Consider the following 13,538-nt stretch of genomic DNA (forward strand, 5'->3'; position numbering starts at 1 on the left):
GAGAAAGAAGCATGCCATTCATAGTAGTGACACAACTTCTTCTGATGAGGAACGCTTTGAAAGAAGGAAATCAAAGAGCATGGCAAGAGCAAGAAATAGGTTAGTAAAATTTGTAGTGTTATTTCCATGGTAGAAAAAAGGAAAAATAAGTGTTTTTTTGAGTGATTTTCTTATCTATACTAGCACTTTGCTAACATTGATATTCAGCACATATTTTAGACTAGATTAAGACATTGGCTTGGTTTCTACTTAGCTTTTCTTTTAATAAAAATCTAACCTTTCCCCAAAATTATTTAGTCTGAAAGTACTTATGATAAAATAATTTGTGGAGAGGGAAAGTAAGGAGAGCTAAGGGAAACAGGCCAACCTATATGGCAGTGTCTGTCTTGTCCTCTGTACCTCCTTTCTAATCTAAATCCATTTAATGAGGTTGATTTTAGGTACTTATAACGATTACAGTATTATAGCAGTCAGATTAAGACATGGTTTCTAATAGAATTATCTCAGGAGACCTTGGATTTTTATTGGAAAAGATTACTTTGTTTTTGTTGTCAGTTGAACAAGTGCCTCTGGTGATCTTTGCCTAACTAGGGTAACTAACTGATCACTGTTGGGCTCACTAAAACCTCAGAGAATTTTCAGTGGAGGAGTAAATAAAGTGTCAAATTATTATTTATTGTAGAAATACCAAGTTTTCAGTTAGCAGGTCTTGGAAACAAGTTTGGATTGGTTAGATTGTGTACTAAAAAAGAATTTCTCATGTGAATGATGGAAAGAAAATGAGAAAAATCCAAGTTTAAATAAAAGAGTTTAATGCCTATGTAATCCGAACTATTCTGATAATCTACTTTGATAATATATTTTTATAAATTAGGATTCAGAAATATCAATGAAGTTACATTCATTATAGATGCTAGACTTTTTTGAGGCTGTTAATGTCATTGTTTTGTGTTTACCCAAGGTTAAAAGAGGAAGTTGACTATATTAATTTACAGAAATTAAATAATGTAGTATATTAAATAATGTGTTAAATAATGTAGTATAGAGATCTCTCTTAAGGTAGTTACACAAAAGATGAAGCTTAGTGTTCAAGATGTGATCTCTAATTGGTTTTTTTTTTTGAAAAAAATGGAAAGACAATTTTTTCAATCGTATAACTGAGTAGACATATTCATGAAATAGTTGATGATAGATTTAAATATTATAATAAAGGTTGGGCTGTTGGCTTACGCCTATAATCCCAGCATTTTGGGTGGCTGAACCTAGGAATTTGAGACCAGCCTAGGCAACATAGTAAGACCTTGTCTGTATAAAAAATCAGCCAGGTGTAGTGTTGCCTGCCTGTAGTTCCAGCTATTTGGAAGGCTGAGGTGGGAGGATCACTTGAGCCCAGGAGGTTGAGGCTGTAGTGAGCCGTGATTGCACCACTGCATTCCATCCTGGGCAACAGAGTGAGACCTTGTCTCAATCAATCAATCAATCAATCAATAGCTTAATTTTATTTTAATCCCATATATTGTAGTACATATAGGTTTATTTTTATTTTATAGTTGTATAACATGGGATAATCAGCTATGTTAAGATATTTTCCTAAAATGGAATAGATTGGGCTCTTTGGGCAAATAGATTAACGATCTTGTTTGTTTTATCTAGTGAGTAACTTAATTTTTGGCCATTGACAAGAAGGTAAGAAAAGTAGAGTAAAAGTATGAAATCCTTTGATATTATTTTCTGGGTTATGAGAAAAAGGAGAAAGATGAAGACACATCAAAGAATGTAAACTTATTTTAACATTAAAAATGTGAAACTTTTAATGCAACTTTACTTGCACTTTTATAAATTTCAGATGTTTGCCTATGAACTTCAGAGCAGAGGACTTAGCTAGCGGTATTCTCCGAGAACGAGTGAAAGTGGGTGCAAGCTTGGCTGATGTTGATCCAATGAACATTGATAAATCAGTAAGTTTTGTAAATATTTTTCTAGAAGTTTTCTTTTTTTTAAAAGTTTTTTTCTTGTTTCTAAAGCAGCACATAGTAGAACTAGAAAATTCGGATATGACAGAGTTAATGTTTCGATGTATATGTTTTGAAACCTAAGAACCCTAGCCACAAGTGGTGCTTAGTCAGGTATTTTCATTTCAGTGTTACTAGAATATGTAACAGGTAGGAAATGAGGCTGAGAAAGTTATGAGGGGCAAGGCTTCATAAACCATGATGAACAACAGGCTATTGTTGAAATTGCCTAGTTTCATGATTTTGTATTTTGGGTAGATCACTCTGGCTATGATATAGTTAATGAATTTGGGGGAAGCAAGGCTGGCATTAGGGAGACTGGATGTTGCTGTAGTCTAGTAATCTGGAGTTGTGGTCATGGTAGAAACTAGGGTAACTTTGAAGAAGTAAATGGGTTTGAAAGAATTGAGGATTGAATTCAGAAATGACAGAATTTGGTGAATTAGTTGCTTTTGGGGAATGAGGGAAAGGTGCAACTTGAGAATATTACCCAGGTTTCTAGCTTAGGTGACTAGGTAGATAATGGATGGTCTGGATGGAGAATGGCTTGATTCTCTGAGTAGGGAACATAAGAAGAGGAGTAAATGTTTGAGGCAGGAAGATGATTTAATTAGTTGTATTTAACTAATACATGTTTAGGTATCTGAGGTATACTACAAGTGGAAGCACCTTGTAGGTAATTGGTTATTTAGGTTTGGCATTAAGGAGAAATACCTGGACTAGAAATTCAAATACGGGTCATCAATATAAAGAGCTGTGAGGTCACTTTGGAAAAATGGATGATCGATCACACCTGGGAAAGATATGTAGCACAAAAACAGACACAAGACTCGGAGGACATGGTAGATTCTTTCTCATTGTTAGTAGTGTCTTATTTTGGGGGATATTTTGGAATAAGCTTACTGCATAACCAAGAATTTATTTGATACATTTTTTCTTTGTTCCCAAAAATCTCTCTGTACAACGTAATTTAAGTGATTTCCAAAGAGAGATTTAAAATAAGTTATCAAATAGAATCACATATATATTTGAAGATGAAATTTTAACTATCTCTAATCTGAAGTCATAGAGGAAAATGCTTATCTTACTTTATTAATGGGACCCTAAGAAAATATTAGACTATTGCACATGAGCAGAATCCCATTTCTAATAGTGCATCTTCTCAGAAGACCTTACCTAATGATCTTTGCTTATTTGGCTTACCAGCACTTTACTCTTTTGAATCTAGTTAATTTCTTTTTTGTCTTTTAAAAATTTTTTTCTTCATTTTTATTTTCCTTTCATTTATTTTCATCTGTCCATTTACAGATGAATCTAGTAAACTTTAGATGTCTCTGCCAAAGTAGACTAAATTCTTTTTTTTTTTTTTTTGTTTTTGAGACGGAGTTTCGCTCTTGTTGCCCAGGCTGGAGTACAATGGTGCGATCTCAGTTTACCGCAACCTCTGCCTCCCGGGTTCAAGCGATTCTCCTGCCTCAGACTCCCGAGTAGCTGGGGTTACAAGCATGCGCCACCACACTCAGCTAATTTTGTATTTTTTTTAGTAGAGACGGGATTTCTCCATGTTGGTCAAGCTGGTCTTGAACTCCCAAGCTCAGGTGATCTGCCCGCCTCGGCCTCCGAAAATGCTAGGATTACAGGCATGAGCCACCGTGCCAGGCCACTTATTTCTTTAAAATTTGATACCAAATACAAGAAAATTTAGCTTCTCTTAAAATGTTTCTGTTATTTAACTTGTTTTTATTTTTCTGTTAATAGTTTACTTTCACTTTTTCTATCATAGTAATACTTTAATTGTAAAACATTTTCAAGTACCATAACAGAATGAAGAAGCAGGGAAGAGGCAGTCACAGTTAACACTTTGGGCAAAATTTTCTTAAAGCATTTTTTGTCTGTACACTTTTTTTGTTACAAAGCCTTCTAGCTATTTAAACTATTATGGGTGGGAAGAACAATCTTTGCTGCTTCTTGTGATAGATCAGTGTTTCTAAAATAATTTTTTCATCATTGTCCCATAAAGAAAAAAAAAGTAAATTTCTCTCTGACTAGAGAAATTAAATATTAAAGAATAAGATTTTGTCAGGTAACATTGACCTTGGGAGGTCTACAAACTATTGTAAATAGCTAAGATTTTTTCTTGCCCTACCCCTGAACCAATTTTTGCCCCTGTGAGGACAATATTGCCCCCTTCTGAGAATACATGTACAAAATAATTATATATTTTTAAAGCTATTTAAACTTTTTTTTTTTTTTTGAGATGGAGTTTCACTCTTGTTTCCCAGGCTGTAGTGCAATGGTGCGATCTCGGCTCACTGCAACCTCCACCTCCCAGGATCAAGCTATTCTTCTGCCTCAGCCTCCCAAGTAGCTGGGATTACAGGCGTGCGCCACCATGCCCAGCTAATTTTTGTATTTTTAGTAGAGATGGTGTTTCACCATGTTGGTCAGGCTGGTCTCGAACTCCTGAGCTCAGGTGATCCACCCACCTTGGGCTCCCAAAGTGCTGGGATTACAAGTGTGAGCCACCGTGCCAGGCCCATTAAAACTTGGTATAATATAAAAATTATATGTGTTAGTATAATATAAAAATCTCCTATAGATACCTATTAAAGTTTTAGGTTGGGGATTAATCCTGGTTCTGAGTTACTAGATTAAATAATGGTAGCTTAATTTGCCTGAACTGAAATGTAAACTTGGATTTTATTGTTGGCCTTTTTTTTCTACACTTATTTGTAGTTATGTTTAAAAGCTTCTGCTAAAGCCATGTATTTCTGAATCGTAAGACTCTTTTATAAATTTTAAAAATTCTATAAAACATATAAAATTGTTTTATATCAAATTTTTCCCCTTCTTTCCAAGGTACGGTTTGATAGCATAGGTGGATTGAGCCATCATATTCATGCACTAAAGGAAATGGTAGTATTCCCACTTCTATATCCAGAAATTTTTGAAAAGTTTAAAATTCAGCCTCCAAGGTAAGCAATGTCATAGATGTTTATTATTGTTATTACTGTTAGTTTCTCAAATGTTATTTAATTGAGTAAATTACTATAAATATAAATATTTGATATATATTTATTTGATGTGTCCTAGCAATGACAGTTAGAAATGAAATGTTATTGTTTAGGGTCCAGAGGCCATGGAACTAAGTATGTTCTTGAAGTTTACATCTCAGGATTTAAGTCAGGCACTCGATAAGATTCTTTCTGTGGGCCGTAAATACACAACCAGATTGCCCAGATGGGTTTTTCTGAATTTGGCTCCCAGTGCATCGAGTTTGATGCTATATGTTATTTACTCTTGGAAGTACAGTTTTATTGATGTGTTTCTTTGACTTGATGATGGAGTATTTTTGAAATAGAGTGAGCTTGATAATTTATTTGTAGGAACAGATTGTGCCTGATCGTGAGGTGGATAGCTGGGGAACTATTGGAAAAGGCTGAGAAATTATGTTAAAGAAGATGGGGCAGAATAGAATATTTTGGCTGGGCACGGTGGCTCAAGCCTGTAAATCCCAGTACTTTGGGATGCCGAGGTGGGTGGATCACCTGAGGTCAGGAATTCGAGACCAGCTTGGCCAACATGGTGAAACCTCGTCTCTACTGAAAATACAAAAATTAGCTAGGGGTGGTGTTATGCCTCTGTAATCCCAGCTACTAAGGAGGCTGAGAGGCATGAGAATCACTTGAACCCAGGAAGCGGAGGTTGTAGTGAGCCAAGATTGCACCTGGGTGACAGTGAGATTCCGTCTCAAAAAAAAAAAAAAAAAAAGAATATTCTGAAGATACACATATAGGATGTTAGATTTAAACTGATAAATGTCTGTTTTCTTTAAGGAGGCACTTTTTATTCAGATTTTGTTCTAATTTATTTTTCATGTTTTTAAGGATATGGAAAATCTTACTGAAGAGTCGTTTAAATCTATCTTTATCATTCCTTTTGAGTATTTCTACATTATTTATTCTAAAGATGTGAAATTTCTGGGTCATTGGGAAACACATTTAAAATTTCTATATATCTTGCCAAATTACTCTGTACTTTATTTCTTGTCTGCCAAACCTTGGTGATTTAAGGACTTAGCAAAGTAAAACTTTTGTCTATATAGTGGAAAAAGCTTTATCAATGTCTAATAATTATACTTCAATACAAAATTATATGGAAGGGAGGGACATTTTTTAAAATTGGTTATCAGCAGTGATGATAATATAATTCACACTTCTTGATTTTTTTATCTTCTAGGGGCTGTTTGTTTTATGGCCCTCCTGGCACAGGTAAAACCTTGGTTGCCAGAGCATTAGCTAATGAATGCAGCCAAGGAGACAAAAAAGTGGCTTTTTTTATGCGAAAAGGAGCAGATTGTTTGAGCAAGTGGGTTGGTGAATCTGAAAGGCAACTTAGGCTTCTTTTTGATCAGGTAAGAGAAATCATCTAATTCAGGAGTCTTTTCTGTTCTGTTCTGTTCTGTTCTGTTCTTTCTTTGTTTTTTTGAGACAGAGCCTCTCTCTGTTACCCAGGCTGGAGTGAGTGCAGTAGCGTGATCTCGTCTCACTACAGTCTTGACATCCAGGGCTCTAGCAATTCTCCTGCATCAGTCCTTGCCCCAGTAGCCTGAACTACAGGTGTGCATCACCACGCCCGGCTGATTTTTGTATTTTTTGTAGAGGTGGGATTTCACCACGTTGGCCAGGCTGGTCTCGAACTCCTGGGCTCGAGCAATCTGCCTGCTGAGAATATTTTCTTTAGAATATTTAATACATTTAATCTGCAAATACAAACTGTTTATGAGGAAGCATATTTTCCATCCAATATGTTATATTCAGGATTAGTAATCTGTGATTGTATGCCTTAGAGGTATTTAATGGCAGTTTCACTAGTACTTTTGAATATTTATGATGGCTCATAAAACATTTGAGGTGGCTGCGAGGTATATAATACCATGTTAGGTGCTTTAGACAACACAGGATATAACACATATATTGCTAGATTATAATCCATTGGGGAACTACAACAGGCATAAAAACTTAAGTATCTGTGCAAGAAATCTCACAAAGCAGTGTGTTATTTTCATGAGCTGTAAATACGGTACTAGAAGAATTCAGACATGAGTGAATGCTTTTAAAAGGCAGAGCAGGGTGAATAAATATCATGTGGACTATGTCTACTATTTATTTGTAACAAAAACCTTAAAGATATTATTTCCTATACGTTTTAAGAATTATTCCAGCTGGGCACAGTGGCTCACGCCTGTAATCCCAATATTTTAAGAGGCCAAGGCAGATGGATTGCATGAGCCCCGGAGTTCAAGGCTGCAGTGAGCGATTATGACACCACTGTACTACAGTCTGGGCAATAGAGTGAGACTCTGTCTCTCAAAAAAAAAAAAAAAAAAAAAAAATTAAAAATCAGTCCAAATATAAATTCACTTTTGATTGTTTGAGTTAGTGAAGGATGCTGTTCATATTTGGCAATGCAGCATATATTTGATTATGTCTGAGGAAATTCATATGAAATAAAAAATAACTTCAAGCTTTGAGCACCCATTACTAAGATGGTGTGTATGAAAGTCCTTTGTAATTGGTAAAGTACTTCACAATTTTTTTTTTTTTTTTTTGAAAGGGTCACGCTCTGTCACCCAGGCTGAATTGCAGTGATGTGATTATAGTTCACTGCAACCTCAAACTCCTGGGCTCAAGTGATCTTCTGGCCTTGGCCTCTCTAGGTAGAACTACAGGTGTGCACTGCCACACTTGCCTAATTTTCAACTTTTTGGAAAGACAGGATCTCAAGGTGTTGCCTAGGCTGGTCTTGAAGTCCTGGCCTTCAGCTGTCCTCCCGCCTTGGCCTCCCAAAGTGTTGGGATTATAGGCATGAGCCTCTGTGTCTGGCCCAATACTATTTTAAAATTATTAATAGTATCAAAAACTGCTAGGTAATGGATTTAGAAAAAGGAGTAGGTAAGATTTTTACCTTGAACGTGTCCAGTGTCTAATGGCGAGTCAAACATGCAGTCTGAATGCTTCAAGAGAATTCATTAATAATTAAACAATAAAAATATAAACATTTATAGATGAAGGAAGAATTGGCTTGGCAATGCTGGCATATTATTCAATGATTTAATTTAAAAATTTTAAAGTTATACTTTTGTAGCCATTTCATACTGGGGCTAGGGATGCCTCTTGGTTTTATTTAAAACCATAGCATAAATCATGCTACTCCTTTTGTCTAAATTTATTTTATTTCTGTTTCATAGTTTTCTTGGTGGGTAGGAGTAGTTGAAATGTTTGCTTTATTTTTTAAGAAAATTGCTGGTAATCCTGATTTTTTTTTTTTTTTTTAATGAAAGATTCTGCATTCCTAAGTTAAGGATATGGTCTATACACTAAATGAAATGAAGGCACTACAGTGTATTGGCTAAGAGAGTGGCCTTCTGTGTCAGAAAAATGTTTGTATCTATCTTTACCATTGAATATAACATTAAGTAAATCAAAACATTTAATCTTTAGTAGCCTCTTTTGTGCAGTGGTAGAAAGAATACCTATCTTACTAGACTATTATGAGATTTCACTGAGAAGACACAAAATATTTATCACAGTGACTGGCACATAATATGCCCTACCTCCTTTTTGCAATTCTGTGAGTGTGTAGTTATAAAAAAAAAAAAAAAAAAAAAAAAAGACAGCGGTTGTTTGTTTCATGTATATGAAAATAATGATCAACACTCCCAAAGCACTGGGATTACAGGTGTGAGCCACTGCACTGGGCCATAATTCCAGTTCTTTAAACTTTTTTTCCCCAAAACCCCTATCTTGTGGTTGAATTATTATTATTTTTTTTTGAGACGGAGTTTCGCTCTTGTCGCCCGGGCTGGAGTGCAATGGCGTGATCTTGGTTCACTGCAACCTCCACCTCCTGGGTTCAAGTGATTCTCCTGCCTTAGCCTCCCAAGTAGCTGGGATTATAGGCACCTGCCATCAGGCCCAGCTAGTTTTTGTATTTTTAGTACAGACAGGGTTTCACCGTGTTGGCCAGGCTAGTCTGGAACTCCTGACCTCAGGTGATCCACCTGCCTTGGCTTCCCAAAGTGCTGGGATTACAGGCGTGAGCTACCATGCCCAGCCTGAATTGTCTTTCATTTCAAATTATTAGGAAACATTAAAGTTTAGTGCATATCAGTCAGGAGAAATGGAAAATTCATATCTCTTCCTTAGTAAACTGACCTTCCTGTGAACTGAGAGTTTCCTTTAATTTTGAAACATAAGCCACATAAATTTGAGTAAATTATATGATAAAAACTTCTCATTTGTTATCTAATATTCATTCATCTTAAATCAAATTCTTTCTAGATCTAATGCTTAAGTGAGAAAAATGACACTGCAAATGTACCAGATGAAAACATGGGAGAATTTTGTTTATAATCTCAGAGTAGGGAGGTCTAACTATGTAAGGAAAGATCTAGCACATAAAAGAACTTTTAAGATTCTGCATGGCAACAAAATACCTATTTTTTGTTTTGTGCTATTAGAGCAGAAGATCACAGACTGCATAATTTAGAATGAACAGAAATTTATTGACTCATAGTTCTGGAGATGAGGAAGTCCGAAATCAAGGCATCTGGTCAGTGCCTTCTTGCTGTGTCATAACATGACAGAAGACAGCGTCACGTAGCAGAAGGGCACAGAGAGAGAGAGAGAATGTACAAGATGGGGGCGAACCCACTCTCACAATAATAAATCTACTCCTTAGATGTCAGCCACATTAGTCCATTTATGAGGGTGGAGGCCTCAAGACCTACACACTTTTTAAAGGTCCCACCTCCCAATACCTGTCACAATGGCAATTAAATTTCTTTTTTTTTTTTTTGAGACTGAGTCTTGCTCTGTCACCCAGGCTGGAGTGCAGTGGCACAATCTCGGCTCACTGCGACTTCTGCCTCCTGGGTTGAAGCGATTCTCATGCCTCAGCCTCCCGAGTAGCTGGGATTACAGGCGCCCCCCAACCACGCGTGGCTAATTTTTGTGTTTTTAGTAGAGACGGGGTTTCACCATGTTGACCAGGCTGGTCTCGAACTTCTGACCTCAAGAGATCCGCCTGTCCCGACCTCCCAAAGTGCTGGGATTACAGGCATGAGCCACCAAGCCCGACCGGCAATTAAATTTCAACATGAGTTTTGGAGGGGACAAACTCAAACCATAGCAATACTAACTCAAAAGATAAATGATACTCTTTGCAGAAAAATATTTGCATTTCCTTTTACAGACAGAGCATTCACCTTTAAAATAAATAAATAAGCCTGGGCAACATGGTGAAACCCTGCCTCTATAAAAATACAAAAATTAGCCAAGTGTGTTGGCATGGACCTGTAGTCCTAGCTACTTAGGAGGTTGAGGCGGGAGAATTGATTGAGCTGGTGGGTGGAGGCTGAGGTGAGCTGTGATTACGTCACTGAACTTCAGCCTGGGTGAGAGAGTGAGACCTGTCTCAAAAATTAAAAATAAATAAATAAATAAATAGCTTCTAGAACTCACTAAGCAAAAGAGTAGTGATCTTGTGAAGTAATGGGCAGCATAGGAAAAGCAATATAAATGACTTTTACGGATATGTAATGTATTCATCTTTACTTATAAATAAGAATTGAAAATAAAATGAGATAACATTCTTTATTCTAAAAAATTAGCAAAGGTCAATAAGTTTGATAATACATTGCTGGTGAGCATCCTTAAATATTGCTGGTTAGAGGGTAAAATGGTACTTCAGTGGATGGCAATTTGCAAATATCTAACTAGATTAGAAATGACACATGCCTTTTGAGCCAGTGGTTCTACTTTTAGGATTTATTATATTAATATGTTTGTACTCATATGAAATGATAAATACAGTTATTTATTTACTGTTATTTGTTACAATATTGTTGCTAATAGAAAAATATTGAAAACAGCCTAAGTATCCATAAGAAGGGGACAGGTTTAACTGTGGCACATCCATACGGTGGGACATCATATAGCTGTTGAAAAAGAATGAGGCAGGCTGGACACAGTATCTCAGACCTGTAATCCCAGCACATTGGAGGGCTGAGGTGGAAGGGTCACTTGAGCCCAAGAGTTTGAGACCATCCTGGGCAACATAGCGAGAACCCATCTCTCCAAATACTTAAAAATTAGCTGGGCGTGTTGGTCCCTGCCTGTAGTCCCAGGTACTCTGGAGGCTGAAGCAAGAGGATTGTTTGCATTTGAGGTTGTAGTGAGCTGTGATCATGCCACTGCACTCAAGCCTGAGTGACAGAGTAAGACCCTGTCTGAAGAAAAAAAAAAAAAAAAAGAATGAGACAGGTCTTAAGTATATGGAAATTACTTAACAACATACATTGTTATATAAAAAGAATATGTAGGCTGAGTGCGGTGGCTCACGCCTGTAATCCCAGCACTTTGGGAGGCTGAGGTGGGTGGTTACCTGAGGTGAGGAGTGTGAGAACAGCCTGGCCAACATGATGAAACCCCATCTCTACTAAAAATACAAAAATTAGCCAGGTATGGTGGTGCATGCCTGTAATCCCAGCTACTCGGGAGGCTGAGGCAGGACAATCACTTGAACCTAGGAGGCGGAGGTTGCAGTGAACCAAGATTGTACCACTGTACTCCAGCCTGGGCGACAGAGCAAGACTCTGTCTCAAAAAATAAATAAATAAATAAATAAAACCTAAAATAAATAAATAAAAAGAATGTGTATGGTATACTATCATGCGTGTTTAAAAAATACACTTTGGTGTCCGGGTGTGGTGGCTCACGCCTGTAATCCCAGCACTTTGGGAGGTCGAGGCGGGCAGATCATGAGGTCAGGAGATCGAGACCATCCTGGCTAACATGGTGAAACCCTGTCTCTACTAAAAAATACAACAAAAATTAGCCGGGCGTGGCGGTGTGCGCCTGCAGTCCCAGCTACTCAGGAGGCTGAGGCAGGAGAATGGCGTGAATCCGGGAGACGGAGCTTGTAGTGAGCCGAGATCGTGCCACTGCACTTCAGCCTGGGTGACAGAGCGAGAATCTGTCTCAAAAAAAAAAAAAAAAATACACTTTGGTTTGTGTATAAGTATGTATGGAAGAATAAACAAACTGAAAACAGTAGTTGCTTACTGGAGGAGACATGGTTGTTGGAAACTGGGTGGTAAGATTTCCTCTTTGCTATATGCTCCTTCATACATGCTGCATGTTGTACCATTTGCTTTTATTACCTATTAAGAAAATATAATAAATTTTAAAAATGAAAACAAATACAATAAATATTATTTGTTTTCTTCTTACTAGGCATATTTGATGAGACCTTCTATAATATTTTTTGATGAAATAGATGGATTAGCTCCAGTTCGCTCTAGCAGACAAGATCAGATCCACAGGTAATTTTTCCTTATCTGATTATCTTGATTTCTTTTTTACGCATTGACTTGGTAGTTAGCCTTAGCCCTTAGGTAAGTGCTATGAGGCTTACAAAGAAATTTAAAACAATCTGTGTCTGTGAGGACTACTTCTTTCTCTTAGTACAGGGGTCAGCACACCACAGCCTGTGAGCCAAATCCAGGCCTCTGTGTGTTTTTGTAAATGAAGTTATATTGGAATACAACCGTGTTCATTCCTTAAGCATTGCATGTGGTTTCTTACGTGCTACAAGAGTAGAATTGAGCAGCTGTGATAGACCGAATGCGTTGCAAAGTTTAAAACATTTACTATGTGGGCTTTTAATTTTTTTTTTTTAATTTATTTTAGAGACAAGGTCTTGCTCTCTTGCCTAGGCTGGTTTTCAACTCCTGGCCTCAAACCATCCTCCCCAATCAGCCTCCCAAAGTGCTGAGATTACAGGCGTGAGCCACTGTGTCCAGCCTATCTGACCTTTTACAGAAAAAGTTTTCTCATCCTAATTTAGCATAATTTTTTGGTTTTTTTTTTTAGAGACAGAGTCTCACCCTGTTACCCAGGCTGGCGTAATCGCGGCTCACTGCAACCTCCACCTCCTGGGTTCAAGTGATTCTTATGCCTCAGCCTCCCAAGTAGCTGGGATTACAGGCATGTGCTGCCATGCCTGGCTAATTTTTATATTTTTAGTAGAGATGGGGTTTCGCCGTATTGGCTAGGCTGGTCTTGAACTCCTGGCCTCAAGTGATCTGCCTGCTTCCGCCTCCCAAAGTGCTGGGATTACATGCTTGAGCCACTGCTCATGGCAGTAGCATAATGCTTTGAAATTTCTCCATGTCATGTTTTTTTTTTTTTTTTTTTGAGACGGAGTCTCACTTTGTTACCTAGGCTGAAGTGCAGTGGGTTAATCTCTGCTCATTGCAACCTCTGCCTCCTGGGCTCAAGTGATTCTCTTGCCTCAGCCTACTGAGTAGCTGGGACTATAAGCGTCTACCACCATGCCCAGCTAATTTTTGTATTTTTAGTAGAGATGAGATTTCACCATGTTGGCCAGGCTGGTCTTGAACTCCTGACCTCAAATGATCCGCCTGCCTCAGCCTCCCAAAGTGCTGGGATTATAGGTGTG

The 13,538-nt window shown here is 37.5% G+C and overlaps 1 protein-coding gene across 6 annotated transcripts in view; it reads left to right on the forward strand.

The window, feature by feature from the left end:
- Positions 1–13,538, forward strand: part of ATAD2B (ATPase family AAA domain containing 2B) — a 233,208-nt gene that overhangs the window by 54,340 nt on the left and 165,330 nt on the right. For all 6 annotated transcript variants that reach the window (XR_008522477.2, XM_054548330.2, XM_054548331.2 and 3 more), the window contains exons 9-13: positions 1–99; positions 1,847–1,958; positions 4,872–4,987; positions 6,252–6,426; positions 12,311–12,399. Coding sequence is in view for 5 of the 6 variants with exons in the window: in XM_054548330.2 (XP_054404305.1) it covers positions 1–99; positions 1,847–1,958; positions 4,872–4,987; positions 6,252–6,426; positions 12,311–12,399 (591 nt within the window). In the remaining variant the exon portion in view is untranslated. The remainder of the gene's footprint in view (positions 100–1,846; positions 1,959–4,871; positions 4,988–6,251; positions 6,427–12,310; positions 12,400–13,538) is intronic.

The sequence above is a fragment of the Pongo abelii genome, chromosome 12, assembly GCF_028885655.2.
Source record: "Pongo abelii isolate AG06213 chromosome 12, NHGRI_mPonAbe1-v2.0_pri, whole genome shotgun sequence".
NCBI classification, from domain to species: Eukaryota; Metazoa; Chordata; class Mammalia; order Primates; family Hominidae; genus Pongo; species Pongo abelii.